Source organism: Cervus elaphus, chromosome 8 (genome assembly GCF_910594005.1).
Source record: "Cervus elaphus chromosome 8, mCerEla1.1, whole genome shotgun sequence".
NCBI lineage: Eukaryota > Metazoa > Chordata > Mammalia > Artiodactyla > Cervidae > Cervus > Cervus elaphus.
This window is the reverse complement of record NC_057822.1, coordinates 48,989,628-49,006,286: the sequence shown is the minus strand read 5'-3', so window position 1 is coordinate 49,006,286 and position 16,659 is coordinate 48,989,628. Positions and strand designations below refer to the sequence as shown.

The window sequence follows — 16,659 nt, the reverse complement described above, 5'->3', positions numbered from 1 at the left end:
AAGAGTATGAAAATAGAATTGCCTACTTACTCTACCTAATTTCTTAGGCATGTTTTGAAGGTGCAGGTGGCCATTTAGAGGTAACAATGATGCACCTGTAATTGTAAGCACAAATGGGTGTGTACATCTAGGTCAGTTGTGATTTACATGGAGCGTCACAGTATAATTTGATGTTAAGAGGCTTGTCTAAAATCCATTCTCTAAAGAATTATACTGTAAATGCCTTCAGGGTAGGGACTCCTTACTCACCCTGTTCTCTCTGATAACTTTTAGGGCTATCAGAAAGAGGGTGCTCAGAAAACAAACCTCCAAAAACTTGAATAGCAGACTCTTGACCAAAATACAAGAAGACAAATGACAATGAACCAAGTATTAAAAATCACAGTTTTTTTTTTACATAAGCATAGAAAGACTGACAAGCTTGAGAAAAATAAATGAGAGAAGTGTGTGTGTATGTGCTGGGTAAAACATGTGGAGAACTGAAGACTACAAAACCACAAATAAGACAGAAGGTTTCAAAATATCCCAAATGGACATGTATCAACTACCAAGTCAAAACCTGAGAAGTCGAAGCGTAAGCAGTGATTACATGCTCGTGATCCAGGAAGACAGCCTGGGTCTGAACCCCAGCTCCGCTGCGTACTAGTGACATAGCCTGGGGTAAACTACTTAACTTCTTTAAACCACCATTTCTTTTCTGTTAAATAGGGGCAGTAACGCCTACATCAAACAAAGGTAAAATGAGATGGTTCACATAAATTTTTGAACATAGTGTCTGTGACCCCTTAAATGTGACTTACTATTATTACTATTATTATTACTAATAATAGTTTTAACGTCTGAGACATTTCTCTAAAGATCATAATTTTTCTCCCTACAGTCTAGACACCAACCTCAAAAAGAAAATGGACAGCCAGTAAAACTGTACTTCCCAGGCTCCTTCTAGCTCTGTGTGGCCTAGACTAAGTTCTGGCCAGTGAGCTGTAAACAGCGTGCCACGTGATACTTCTGGACAACCTCCTCACAAGGGAGATTTTCACAAGGTGAGGTCCTCCTTCTGCTCATCCATTCAGCTTCCTAAAACAAAGATGTGGGCCATACACAGCTCCCGCAGCCACACTGAACCTTGAAGAGTTTGGCTTTAGTAAGACCGAGTGGCGAAGCCAAAGACTGTAAGCAGCTGGGGCTCTTACAATTTAAGGAACCACCCTAAGACCCACAGACTGCCTGCCTCTGAACGTCTTCATATGAGAGAGTAAAATCTTGCATGTTAAACTTTGTATAGGTTTCTGTCGCAGGGTAGCCGTACCAAATCCTAACTGATGCACCGTCTCAGCACAGACGAATACATAAGCCAGCCACCACCATTATAAATAAGATTTTTCATTATTTTATAAATAATGATGTCTTCCTGTTGTTCACCTTTAATACAGTTGGGTAATGGTTCGAGGTATAAGTGAAACGTAGGGCTGGGAAAGTATAAAGCTGAGATTTGAATCCGTCTTCCTGACTCCAAGGCCCATGAGAGTGCCTCCTTCCTCCCTTTTTTCTTGTTTCTTCTTTTTCCCATTCTTTCTTCCTCCCTTTTTTCTTGTTTCTTCTTTTTCCCATTCTTTCTTCCTCCTATTTTCCTTTTGATGATGTTCTCACTCTCTTCACACCTCACATAATACTTGAGTTTAGAAAAACATGAACATATTCACTGAATTAGGCCGACAAGAACATTCACTCTCAACGCTGACCAGCCCAGTGCACCAGCCCTGGCGAAGGGCAGCGCCAGAAACTCCTTCCCCAGCACACGCCTGAGCTCTGGGCATTAACTGCGTGACCCTGGACGGTGCTCTGCTACATCCACATAAAGTAGGAGACTCAAGTCCCGACTGAGCCGTGGAAAACATAGCCCACTTTAACATGAAGAGGAAAGCATCAACAAATACCACCCAAAATTTAGGCCTGCCATTTCTATTTGTGATGCACAAATCAATTATGCCACAAAAGTGGATCACATTCCCACAGGATAGCCTAAGTAGCTCAAGTCAGTAACAAAGTTGACTACTTTTTTTTCCTCTTTTTACTTTAATTTGGGTCACTTTTTATGTCATCATTCTTGAGTGGTCTGCCTTTATTTATGAAATTTTCTACCCTGTATTAATAAATACTGCCTGAGTAAACAGTATGTTGAGAATGCAGACCACATAGAAAAAGCAATTGTATCAAAAAAATGAATCTTTTTCAGATTAGCCACTACTTAAGCAAATTTTGAACAACACAGAGTCTCTACTGTTAAGTTTCATTAAGGAAATTCACTCAAGCTTCCCCGTGCTGGACCAACTAGAACTAACAATATAATAAAAAACTGAAAGGAATGCAAATATCCAAATTCAAATCTCATTTTAAAAACTTCTACCCTTTCACTGCTTCAGGGCATGGTCAGAGTCAGAAAATATGAGCTGGTTGGAGCCAAGTGGTATTTTAGGGAGGCCAAACAAAATACACTTCTCTCTTTACACAATTCTTTTTTTAAGTTTCTATTATTTTAAGAAAAGAAAAAGCCATCAGTATTTGTGAAGAAATACCAACCTCGGGCTCAACAAATCTAAGTCACAGAAGTTTGAAATTGTTTCCAGTTAACATTTTGCCAAACCAGGAATCCGTATTAAAAGACCATGTAAACAAAATAAAACAAAAAGCACTTGTAACTATGCTACAGAAAGACAGACATCAGAGCTTCTTTCTTTCCCTAAAAGAACAATTTAAAGATCAGAAGTGCTACATACTGAATCTGTTCTAACTTCTAGTTTATCAACTCTATAAAATCTTAAAATGCTCAAAAAAGTTAATTGTAATCTAATTTTTATAAAGATTTTAATTTACTCACACATTCTCTCCCTTCCAAAATATAAATCTCCTCTCAGCTCCTGGTCCCCTCTCTAGCATTTCCCCAATTATGAGGAATAAACATGCTATTCTTTTCTCTATATTGTATCCCAGACAGATCTCTGTTACCAAATGATAGATGAAAAGGCCTGAGTGATATAGTTTATTATAAGTAAAAAACAGTCATGCTAACATTTTCTACCATTTGGTTCATTTGAAGGAATGAGTGGTCCTAAATATCTCATGACATCTGTATCAATCACAAAAAAGTTAAAGAAAGTTATTTTGTTAAATTGTTATGATCAGAGAGCTAAAGTGGATAGAAGAGAAAAGCAGGGACACAAGGACTGGGTTAGCGTTCTGGAAGCAGCTGATCAGTTAGTAGATGTGGAGAAGTGAAGCATTCCCAATGCTCCAGACACAAATGTTAGCTCAAGGCAGGGCGGGGCACAGGGGAGGCCGATTTCATGTGTTGTGAGTGGTGGTATTTAGGTGTTAAGACAAATAATACAGGGAAGCCAGTGTCACGCTGGGGATGGCTTGGACCAGCTTCCATGAAGCTGGATAATGGCAAATGCTACAGATCAGCCCTCTTCCCCACCACCCCTAAGGAGCTGGTTGCTAAGCATTTACCACTACAGAAAACCAAGAATGAAGTTATCCAAATCAGTACATTTTAGGTAATATGGAAGGGCACTACCATGAAATCTGAAGATAGTATACTACATTTTTTATAAAGATCCAATGCTGGCCAGAGGACAACCGTTTAAAAGCAAAAGGCAAAGGTCATCTTCACATTTGAGCAATTCCTTCAAGACTCCATGGTACTAGCATTTTATTCAAAAATACATTCGCAAAACCAAACTCTGCTCTATTCTCTCATTCAGAAAGGTATACAGCCTCAGAAGATTCTTCGCTTCAGGCTCTGTGTGCATTTGTGTGGGTTACTTTTTGGTCTAACAAGTTTGTACCCCCTTAAAAATAAGCAAGAGATCCTCTAAAAGTGTGCTATTTAAAGTTTAATTTCATTTCTACTTGGAATGCTATGTAATTGGAGGTGATTAAACCAGATCACCACCACAAAGTTATTAGTTGTTTCAAAGCAATTAAAGAGATGCACCACAAAAATAAGAAATACAGTGCTCTAATAGACAAAAAAAGAAAAAAAAACATAGTTTTCTAAGTGTAGAACTTACTCAGCTAAAAGACTTTTGGGATTCACTTGAAACTTCCAAATATTAAGTTGCATTCTACTCATTAAGATGAACCTGACCTAATAAACTGTGGTCATGAGCTTCACATAGGATTAAAACCAGAGTCTATGTCATCACTTGGGCAACTTCTCCAGCCACATAGCCTGTTAGAGTATGGTAAAATGAGAATTCTCAAGTAGGCTAGGACTGTGGTAACTTTCATGGTACAAATATTTTCTCTCTTCTAAAAATCTATCGTAACCATAACTGCTACTTGCCATGGTCATTCTACTTGCCAAGTTGAATATTCAGACCATGCTGATACTCAACGCCCCAATCTGACATCCAAAGTCACGATGTCCTAGAATTACAAAGCTTGGCTTTAGAAAGCTTTGGGAAAGGATGCTTCACATTAAATAAGGAGATGGTTACCATTTTACATTTTTCTTTAAAGAACCGATAACATTTATATCACTTTTTTTTAAGTTCAAAGTTTCTTAGCATATCAACTTAGGCTCAAGTAGAACGATCTGGGGAAAGCACCTGTGAGGTGCCCCACAGTACTCTACTGTTTGAGAGTACAAAGCAGCAGAAAAACAGGGTTATTCCATATTTGCCATCTGAAAGGGGAGACAAAACATAAATAACTTTTTCCAAAAATTAAACCAAACAATAAGCTCACTATATAAACTTAGGGAATATCAAGCTTTGTCATAACTTTCTAACTGTCCATGTCTTTTGTATCATTCTCTGTTATCCTTAACTCTCTGCAATGGTGCTTTGACAGATTTTACTCCACTGATATTGATCTCTGATGGTTAATTTTATGTGTTAACTGGGCCAGTGGGTGCTCAGACATTTGGCCAAACAATATTCTGGATGTGTCTGTTGGTGTTTCTGGAAGAGATACACCTTTCAATCAGTAGCCTGAGTTAAACAGATGGTCCTCCCCAGTGTGGGTGAAAGTGAAAGTGTTAGTCACTCAGTCCTGTCTGACTCTTTGCGACCCCACGGAATGTAGCCCTCCAGGCTCCTCTGTCCATGGGATTATCCAGGCAAGAATACTGGTGTGGGTTGCCGTGCCCTCTGCCAGGGGATCTTCCCGGCCCAGGGATCAAACCCTGGTCTTCTGCGTTGCAGGCAAATTCTTTACCATTTGAGCTACCTGGGAAGCCCTCCAAGGTGGGTGGGCCTCATAAAATCATTGAAGGTCAAAAGTCTGCGTAAGAGGGACCTGCTTTGGCCTGACTGAGTAGAACATTGGCGTTGTCTTGAGTCTTGAGTCGTGAGCCTGCTGGGTTTGGGATTGGATCTTATGCCATCGGTATATGCACATGCCCTTGTGTGTGTGTGTGTGTGTGTGTGTGTGTGTGTGTGTGTATCTAACACAGGGTTTCTCAATATTTTCCCATCACCCCTTCAAAGGACCCAGCGTGCCCGCTCAGCATGTGTCCTTTTTCCATTGCTCTACTTCAGGTGTTTCCCTCCTTTCCCAGGCCCTGCTCTCTCTCCTCCACAATCCAGTGTTATAAAGACCCCACTTATCATTTAGGGTTCGGTTCAAGTCCAATCTTCACTATGAAAACTCTGCAGGTATCCCACTCCAGAAACGTCATTCCGCATCTACACTAGCGCATGATGCCTATTCTGTGTTTTCATAACACAAATCAGAGGCGCTGAAGTAGAACAGGCTTGGGGAGGGTGCCTAGAGGTTTTACACTGGAAGTGCATGATTCTGTGCAAATGCATGGATCTGATTTCAGTTGCGGTTCTAAGAAGAAAGCTGCTTCTCTTGTGAAGGATGTTTCCAAAATGCTATCTTCATGCCCAGAGCTTACAGAGTATGTAACCACCACAGAAGAAGACCAGTAATCCAGCAAGAGACAAGTCCGGCAGAGAGGCTGCCACAGCAGAGCACTCACAGTGGAGAAACAGAGAATGCTCTGGGTCAGCACACAGCTTTCAGGCAGAAGCAAACACTCAAGGGCAGACTGGTCAAGAACAATACGGACAAAAGGGACAAGAACAGTAAAGTGACCCGCATTGCGACAAAATCATTTTGTTGGACCACCGTGGTTAAGGGAGATCGGCAGGCTGTTAAGAGGAGGCATGGGACACTACACTAATTCTACACTGCATCTTTGATAAGTCACGGTGTATTTCCCATTAGAGTAAGGATTCAGCCATCAATAACAAATCTTCATCACTTTCATAAAAGTCTAAATGGAAACTGTTTAGTTTTTGTTCTAGATAGATTCTCGCTTCTACCTAATCATTCAAATCAAGATTTTAGTGAGCTGGGTAGGAATAACCAGGTGAGTAGCATTCCTGACTTAGAGTGCCATATGGTCCATGTTATTCTGTAGGTGTCTGCATAATCCATATTTTTGCTTTCCCCAAACTAAGTAATAAAATTCTAGAGATTTGTAATTGTACTGCTTTTATTTTCTACACTATAAGTAATGAGTCAATTACTGAATAAATTGTGTTAATTATAATCCTAATTGTTTTTCTTCCATTTGTTATCCCATGATTATCTAAGTGGATGCCAACCACAGCCCCAGGAGCTGGACAGGACAGGTTACTAACTCTCACTTACGAGAAAACTGAGGTTTGTAGAAGTTAGATCAGACCAGTGATGGATCCAGGAATCCTGATCCACTGCAGCATAATTTCCTCAAATTCTTCAAATTAACAATGGGAAGGAAGAAAAGAATGGAGTGAAGAATGAAGGGAGGAAGAAAAGAAAGAAGAAAGGAGGAAAGGATAAAAGTAAGGAAGAAAGAACAAACACTACTATGTTGAGTAACATTTGGTTTTCCTTATTAAAACTCATAATCGTCTACAGATATATTATCCCCATGAGCACATACTAATGATCAAACCCAGCCAAGAATCAGAAGCATTTTAACCAAGTCACATTTTAATACTACTGATGCATATTTCTTGCATAAATATAAAAAGTTTATATCAACACTGTAACCCAGATCCCAAATTACCCTTTTTTTCCACAGTCCTGAGAGTGTACAAAAGTTTAAGAATTATTACAGTAAGAAGAAAGAAGAGATTTTCTTTCTATGCTGGCCTACTTTCTTTGCTTAAATGTTTTGTTTCAAATAAGACAAGTCAAAATGTGTCCTGTCTGTTAGTTGAAAATCCTAGACTTTAGGTTCAACAAATATGTATATACAGATGTTAATCATAGTCTCACGAGGACTATCCTGCACAAAGTAAAACTTGGATTAATTGCTAGGATAAAAATAATTAAGAAAATCAAGTAGTGAAACAAAATACTAATTAAAACACAGTGTGGAATTCTGAACAAGATACCTTTTCAAATGTAATTAAAAGTAGAACTATATCATCTAATCCTTAAGACTAAAGAATCAAAGATCTATAAAATCCAGGAGCTAAAAAGGGAAACCTAGTCTTCCTCTAATTTAACCTACTGCTTTTTAAAAATAGTTTTATTGAGATATAACTCAGATACTATACAATTCACCCATTTCAATGGTACAATCCACTGTTTTTAGTATATACATAGGATTGTGCAACCATCACCATAATATAATTTTAAAACATTCTCTCCACCAAGAGAAATCCCACACCTATTAGGTTGACTTATAGGAAGACTAGGCTTCCCTTTTTAGCTCCAAGATCTATGGTATTTAAGCATGAAGTCATGAATGTGTTTCTGGTGGGGTGTCATCTGATAAAATATCTATAATCTAATCAAAACCTATTTGTATGACTCAGCCTTGAAGGATACGAGTAATCCCAACACCTGGACTGGAACTCTTCTTCCTTGGAATGATAAAGTATACCTCATTTTCAAAAACAATCCCTCCCAATAGAGTGCAGTGGTTAAGAGACATGCTCCTAAAGTTAGAATCCTGAATTCCTCACTTGCTTACTAACACACACATTAGAAGAACCTGACTGTTGATGCAGGAGACGTAAGAGATGTGGACTCGATCTCTGGGGCAGGAAGGTACCCTGGAGGAGGACATGGCAACCCATTCCAGTATTCTTGCCTGCAGAATCCCATGGACAGAGAAGCCTGGTGGGCTACAGTCCACAGGGTCGCAAAGAGTCAGACACAACTGAAGCGGCCTAGCAGACGCATGCATGCATGCAAATTTCATTAAAATGTGAACAGTAATGATAATACCCACCTCATAAACTGCCATGAGGTCTAAATAAAATAATCCATGAACAAATACCTAGTGAAGTGCCTGGTACATGGATTGAGCCCAATAAATGTAGGTGTCATCATCATTATCATCTGATAAAGAAGGCCTGATAGTCTGTTCTTACTCTTGAACTCACAATGTTAAAAGAACATTTAACTTCTCTTCTTTCATGTAAGTCAAGGACATTTTTCACCCTAGAACTCCCCCAAAAAGCACACCAGATCTAGAATTTTGTGAAATCTCAGCCAACTTAAACCATTGGCCTTAAGTAATTAGAAGAAAAGTCTCTTCCAAATTGGAGACAGCTAAACTGTAGTACAAGCATAATCACTACCCTGTTCAAACATGTAATGTGAAAAATCCAAGCCAACACATGGAATAAGAGAGGTCAAACCAGGCAAGTCCTAGGAGCTACTTCCAGAGAGTGCACAGGAGGAGGATTAAGCGGCAATGGGGAGAGAGCCTGGGAGCTTGCTTGTTTGTCCAAAGCAGAGATCACTGAAAAACCAGGAAGCTACAGATGACAAATTTCATTCATTCATCAAACCTGTTTTGAGAATCTTCTACGTGAATGGCACTGAGGTTGAAGAGGGAGTAATTAAAAAATAAACAGAAGGACTCTCAAGGAGGGGATCATCTGCTTGGGAAGACAAAACAAGTTAATAGCAACACCATGAGACACAGAGGTATAAGCATCATGAAACCGTGCAAGGGGGATTGTGGGGACTCGCTTATGTCTAGAGAGCCGAGAGCAATCCACCCACGATGCTGCCCTTCGGGGTGGTGTATGAAAGCCCCCACCCTCTCGGCCATGGTAGGAGACCCCACCACATGCTCCCAGAGCACCGCTTACTGCCGTCACTGTCAGAGCTAAAAGATGTGTATTCACCTCCTCCCTGCTGAGAGGCAGGGAGACAGCACAGACTGGATCTGGATGGCCTAAGTCAAATCCAACTCTACCACACAGTAATTACAGGACCTTGGTCAGCTCACAGCGTGCTTCGGTTTCCTCTTCTGAAAAATGTGGATTAAAAATAGCAGTTATGTACAAGGTTGCTTTGAGAATGGAAGGAATTAATCTAAGTGCACAGCCACATCTAGCACATATCTAGTGGTCCACACTACATAATACTACACTGTGAGCTTGTATCATGGTTATCAGAGCGGCATGCTTATAGCAGGCATTCGGAAGTGTGTTGAATGGCAAAACTAATGAAAACAAAAGGAAGATGTTGCACTTGAGAAAAGAAGATGGAGCCAAATTTCATAGGCCTGAGCAGCTAAATTTGACAACCTTTCTCATACGAACCATGCCTTTTCATGCAGGTGAGTATTTGGTGATTCTATTCCATGTCAATTCTAGAAATTAGTCATCACTATGGGGAAAAAACTCATAGTATTTAATAGCTTTTTGATGTTATATTAAATGAGAAAAAAGTTTACTCCGTTTAAACATTCTAGAGGTAAAGCAATACATCAAAAAGGGGCAGTTAAAATTTCAGGCTAGAAGAAAACCTGTTAACGGCGAAGGATGGGAGCTATGATTTTTAAAGCACAGCTATCGCAAGAGCCTCTCCCAGATTTTCTTTCAAGCTATTTCTGTTTATTGGAAGTCAGTCATTTGTAAAGAAAGGATGATGGGGAGCACAGGGAGATATGCCTGCTTTCATTAAGGTATCCAGCTTAGCTAAAAATCATTAAATTCTAAATGCACAAAGCAGAGGAATCAGGCTAAAGTGATCATCTTTCAGGCCTGTCTGGTAATTCATTCCATCCACATCTTTCACGCCACACATCTTCAAAAGGAAAGTCACCAGCAACCTGTGAGGTTCGCTGTCTCCCAACTCACACTCAATGCTCTTAACAATGCTTACAACTTTAGGCTGAAACCCCACGTGAGTCCAAACCCTCAGGGAAGAAGACAGATGGTTATGTTACCCACAGAGTCGAGATAATGTTCACCTCTGTTTAACCATCGAAACTTTTATAAAAGCTATGAGACAGAACTTGTTCTTAAGAATACATCGTAACTCATCTTTTTTTTTTTTTATGTTAAATTAATTTTAATAATGTATTTATGCATTAAATAGTATTCTAAGTTCAACTTAAACTCTTCTCAAGGTTCAGGTGTTATTAATAAGAAGCTCTCTCCTGAAGCATGTCTGGCAAGTTATGACTGGCAAGAAAGGAACCTCCCCTTCCAGGTCTGCATGATAAGTTCCCGATTCCGTTCAGCTAAGGATACAAAATGAGCTAACACGTTAAGTCTCTGCACAGAGCAGAAATACATGCAGCATTATCTCAGCTTGGGTTTTTCCCTGGACCTGTGGTTTTCCAATGAGTACAGATCCCTATGACATCAGGAAAAAAACTGTCAGAGTTGAGAACAGAGCTGATTCTTGGTCTGCTAATGCTCTTTTACAAGCAGGCATAATACCATCAGTATTTTCCGTCACCCTATCTTGGACTACCTGCGCATTTCCATTCAGTAGAATGTTTGCAAACACTCGGCGCCAGCAAAGTGACATCCTCCTCGGGAAAGAGAGCGCACAGAAACTGCCCAGTGTCCCTGCAGGGTCCCCGCGTCCTGGAGAGGCTTCCCTGCCGTCCCACCTGGCTCTGATAGACCGCCATTCTACCTGTGCTTTAGGGACCTAATCACAAGTCCATTCTCTTTCATCTATTCTGAGCTTCATGCTTACCACTTCTAATCTTCTCTGGGCTGAGAATTAGAGGTTTACTAAAAAATTTTACAAAACTCAAGTCAGTAGTTTCAATGAAAGTCTGAGGGTTCCTCCCATGCATTAAAATGTATCCGTGAAATTTGTAATATCAATTTTGACTGCTTCTGAGTCCTCAGATAAGATTGCTGGAAGCTGAGTTCAGGATGAGCAAGATAACACTGTGGTATTTTTGCTAGAGGGTACTTTAGGGAAGAATGGAATGCACTGAGTACTTCCCACATTCCACTCACCTTGAATGCTCTTCCCTGGTAGAGTTTCTTTCTCACTTCATCTACGTCTGCGTGCATGCACAGCGTAATTTGTGAGTCCTTCCCTAGACACCTCTATAAAAATAACTCTCTTCTCCTGCCTTTTCCTAGACCCCGTATCCTGCGTTTCTTTAAATCAAAACTTTAATCAGCTCTTCGCATGCCTGGTATTCACTTGTCCACTGGCCATCTCTTCCATCAGAATGACAGTTCTGAGGAGTAGCTGGCTGCTTGTTTAGCACAGGTGTTCAGTAAGTATTTGCTGAATGAAAAAGTCAAGTACAGTTACTATAAATATTTTGTCAACTTAATCCTCCCCACACAAGTCACGTATTTCAAGTATTTTTACAGACAGGGAAACTGTGGGTTTCTCAGTGCTTGGAGAGCATAACATGGTGGTTAGGAGCAAGGACCCTGGAACCAGACTGCATGGGTCAGAGCCCAGCTCAGACACTGCCCATCTCTAGTCCCTGGGCAAGTCACTGAACCATTCTGCACCTGAACTCTGCATATGTAAATAGCGATAATAACAAGAGTATTGTCTTACAGAGTTGTTGTGGAGAGCTTGAACATAAAGAACTTAAACAGTTCATGGCTCCTAGTACATGCTGAACAAGAGTTAAATCAACAAAATCTTGGCTGAGAAACACCTTAATAAGAATTACTAACTTTCTCACTTTGATTTCTTACTCATAAAACAACCTCCTGATAGCAACCCGGCTTTCTGATTCATTTGTCTAAGAAGGAAGTGCAGATGTGGTTACCTGGTCTGTGCGAGAGTTACGTATTTCTCATCATAAACTAATCAATCTTTGAATCTTGTTTAATGTGCTAACAAAATCAGGGTTTTGAACCAACAAGACTAAGGCCCAAACCCGGATGGTGTCACAGACACACCCTGTGTTGTTGCTTAGCAACGACCTCGCCACCTTCTCCAAACAATGCCACAACTTGTATTCAACTATCCACAACACAGCTAGGAGAAGGAAGTATCATTGCCTAAGAAACCTCTTCTCTAATCAGTAGAATATGGTGAGAGATTACAGTTCAAAGAATATCCATGCAAAGTGGGTGTTTTTGCCCATCGAGTGCCCCGACCCCCATACACTGTATATACCACTTCAAAAGAGGGCAGCAACTGCTGATGGTGACAAACAGCCTGCTTGCCCAGGTTTCCCTGGAACCAGGAGATGGAATTTTTCCCCTCACAAAGGACTTTCGGCACTCACTTGACGGGTAGAGCCAAGTGCCAAAGTCACAAGGTCGCACGGTCATGTGGCGGCTTCCCCAGGGCCACGCCCACAAGTTACCTTGCCCTGATGATCGTGTTTCATTTCCCAGCCCCTTGGCAGCTCCAGCTGTTTGTTTGCAAACATGTTGAGGAATCCCACGAGGTCCCGGTTATGCTGGTAGCGTTCAAAGTGGTGGGTGTCCCGCCGGACTTTGGTGATCATGTGCTTCAAACATGTGTTGTTTGTAAACATGCGGTAGGCACTCTGGAGAGAAGGATGGGAAACCCACGTTAATCTGCTTTGTAACATGCAAAAGCAACACATAAATTCCCACGGACATATTTAATCTTCGGATGGTATACCAGATTCAGTGTAACTCTAGACCCACACAGGAGACAGAGCAAAATAATCTTGATTAAAGTAAAATAGACTACAGAAAGTCAGGGAGTCTTCATTAATGAATCTAGATTTCTAAGGAACAAGAACACTGTGGAGTTTCATTCTACAGGAGATGTGAGACCTTAGAGATGGTTTTAGGCAAAACCCACACAGTCAAAATTATACCATGCAGGAAACAAATATACCACCTCACAGAGAGTCCCAATATAGCCAGCATTTCCTCCAGCACAAGATCTCTGGCTCTTTGGGTGCATGCCAACGAAACAGCTGGCATACAGTTAGGAGCCAAGTTGTATAGAAAAATGGCCATAAATCTGAATATTAGAAGTACATGCAATGGGCTGAGTAGTTCTCCCTGAGAGTCATATTCAACTGAGACTATAGTAGATTAGAGGTTTTCATCTCACTTGTGCTTAAAAGCATAATCTCACTGAATGGGACAGCGAGCAGAATTACCTAGACTGTATATCTCAGTATTTTTTTAAATCTTTTTTCTTCTTTATTTTTCCTATACACATACACACACACATTACCTATATATGACTAAATTTACATGATTGAAATACACATTTAGAAAAACCCCACTATACCAGCACACGTAACAAAGTGATCTGTAAAATGATACTTAAAGAAGAGTCCAGAAAAAAAAAAAAAGACCATAAGCCGTAAGCTGTCTTCATGAGTCAGTCAACAGATATTCAACACAGAAAAGGAGGAACCATATAGGCTGTTTCCTTGAAGGAATGTGATGTTCATGAAACTGACCCACCATGAAGGATCTCTCCAGGAACGCTATGCTCCTCAGGTAGATTCAAAGAGCTTTGGATTCTTCCTACCTTTAGTATCCCAGGGATATCAGACTGAGTGCAGAGGCCTATAGACTTTACTTTATGAGTTCTGTTATTTATTTTCTTTTAGACAGACCAAGGTAAACCCGAAAGAAATCAGAATCTCTGGAAATAACTTCACCTTAATAAACATTTACTGTGCTGGTTATTGAAAATAAAAGGTGAATAAGTAAGGATAGTCTGTCGGGAGCCGGAGAGAGAAACCCCGCCCGTGACAAGGTCTGGGTCCAAGAAGCTGGCACGCAAAGGTGTCCGGACCTCCGGACCGCTCCACACGCAAAGGCGTCTGGACCTCCAGGGGTTTCTCGGGATCGCCCCACCATCCACTCCCAGGCCTTCGTCCTTTCATCTTCTGATGCTTGGCGTTCTTCTAGGTTCCCTAAAAACTAGTCTGACTCTTACCTAAAATCCCTCCTTGAAACCTTTGCATGGCAGCAACACAGTCCCTGGGGGCACATGGGTCCCAATAAACAGGCCAGAGGTAAGGAATACATTACGCAAAATATCCTGCCTGTTCTGGCTCTACTGGAATTATGACTGCCAATTTAGAATCTGGAATGCTCATGATTGCACAAAAACCCTTCTAGCACAAAACCAAATCTGCTAGCAACAGGCCTATCTATCCCATAAGCAAAAGTAGATAAGAGTCCATTACGAGATTGAGAAGATTCCTTAGGGTGTGATCAGGAGGGAATTCATGAGACTTCTGACCCTTAGGATTACATACCAGAGCTAAGTCGCCTGGGGCGAGCTTCCCAAGATAAGGTTTGTAGATGGCTTTTCACAGTTGACTAGCTGCTGCCATTAAATTGTTTAAAAGTTATGTGTAGGTATTGATTGTTCTGGAAAGTTATTTATGATGTAACCTATGATTATGCACCTGATACAATCTTATCATTCCCCCCTCCTTAAACCTCTTTAAAGGATTATTGGTTTTAGGGTATATAAGCACTGATGTAAAAGAATAAAGTAGTCTTGATCCTGCACTCAACCAAGACTGGACTTGCCTTCTTTTCTTCGCTGACGCCGCTCATCCAAAGGGAACCCCTGGACTCCGCTGGGGCTGGACCCCGGCAATAGTCAACAATGCTCCTGTCTTTCCAGAGACCCTCAGAATGTGTCACATCTGGGTCAGACGTCGGCAATTCATTGCCAACGGGAGTGCCTTCAAGAGCTTCCTTTCCTTTGACATGGGGAACACAGCAACTGGCCATGTCTGAAATGGTGGCTGCTCTCAAGTTTGGGTTCCTGGGTTTCTAAAGGACTCCAGGGATCAGAGAACCCTGACAGCTCAATTTGGGATGAGAAACAGACCTCTGTTAGCTTAAGCCACTGAGATGTGTCGGTCACCATGACTGATGTATAACTCACACTACACAAAGTAACTGTTCTACAGTTATTCTGATTGATTTGCTATCATTAACCTTTTGCTTTGTATGGAAATTATTTTTCCCCTATGAAAATGGAAGGCAGGAAGGTCAGACACATTAAACTCTACTCAAATACTAGTGAACTACTTCCTTAGTGCACCTGAGTAGAAAGTATTTTGAGATCACATTTCAACCTGATAGCCTAAATGAGAGGAGGTTTGACGGCCATGAGAAGTTACGAGGTTCAGAGTACGGAGCCCTGCCAAAGCTGGCAGGCCCACGCAGGGGCTCTGGACAATTAGAGCCTGAGAGAATAAGAAAGTGATACCATGAAAGCAGAGAAGGAGGCTAATAAAAGAAGTCGGAGGCTGTCAGAGACTAACATTAGCTAACTAATCGTTTAGCCCGTGGCTGACCCTGCCTTGGAGTCTTATGCACAATCAACAAGGCATCTGTTTTCTGTGTTCGGCTGCATGTTGCTGGTTTATTTTCACACAAGCCATCGCAAGCATAGAGGCCGGAGAGAACACTAGCCTCTCTGACGGTGACAGTAATGAACTTCCAAGTCATTCTCCCTAATAAGTCTCTCTGGGAACAAATTACGGTGGGATGATTCTGCCGGAGAAATCATCGCTAAACAGGTGTACCTCTTGTCACCCTCCCTTAATCCTCCCCCCACTGAAATAAGTAAATAGGCCACATCCTGACTCTTTATCTGGGGCACCAGAAAGGCGCCTCCCTCTGCTAAAGAAAAGCAGCAGAACTGCACTAGGGCATGGAGTAGCAGTAATTAGGTGAAGGGACCCACCCCGGCCTCGGGACGAAGCAAGCCCCTGCGGCCAGACAGCTCTTTAAGCACAGGAGTCTTGAGGCTGGTCTTGTGATTAACTACATCCTTTCATCTTCCCCCTCTCCACTCAGTGACATGTGTAATGTAGTGCCAAGTTCAACTGATCTTTGCAAAAAGCATCTACCAAAGTAAATTTAAGTATAAGAAAGATTTCTCTCATCAGTATCTAGCAAACAACCTTTAGAATCACGGCTTTTTCAAGTCTGAATAATATGCACATGATTATCAGGGTCCATATAAAACACATAAGGCAAACAGGAACATCCCTCTAGACTCTGGCTACATGTTTATAAAGAAATACATATATACTTACTCACATATATATGTTTACTTATGTATGTTTATATATGTGTATGTGTAACATATTTATACATGTCTGTATTTATATACAGGCTTCCCTGGTGGCTCAGTCGGTAAAGAATCCGCCTGTAATCCGGGAGACCTGGGTTCAGTCCCTGGGTTGGGACGATCCCCTGGAGGAGGGCATGGCAACCCACTCCAGTATTCTTGCCTAGAGAATCCCCATGGACAGAGGAGCCTATCAGGCTACAGTCCACAGGGTCACAAAGAGTCGGACGTGACTGAGCAACCAAGCATACATACACATGCTTGTATACGTATCCATCTATTCCAGTTTTGAATATATATTTATGTTTATTCAATATATATATAGTATTGATTTTAAAATGTATGTTATATATATGA

General features: G+C 41.1%; 1 protein-coding gene across 5 annotated transcripts in view; it reads right to left on the bottom strand.

The window, feature by feature from the left end:
* HECW2 (HECT, C2 and WW domain containing E3 ubiquitin protein ligase 2) overlaps positions 1–16,659 on the bottom strand; it is a 422,372-nt gene that overhangs the window by 90,524 nt on the left and 315,189 nt on the right. For all 5 annotated transcript variants that reach the window (XM_043910516.1, XM_043910517.1, XM_043910518.1 and 2 more), the window contains one exon: positions 12,566–12,751. In XM_043910516.1, coding sequence (XP_043766451.1) covers positions 12,566–12,751 — 186 coding nt within the window. The remainder of the gene's footprint in view (positions 1–12,565; positions 12,752–16,659) is intronic.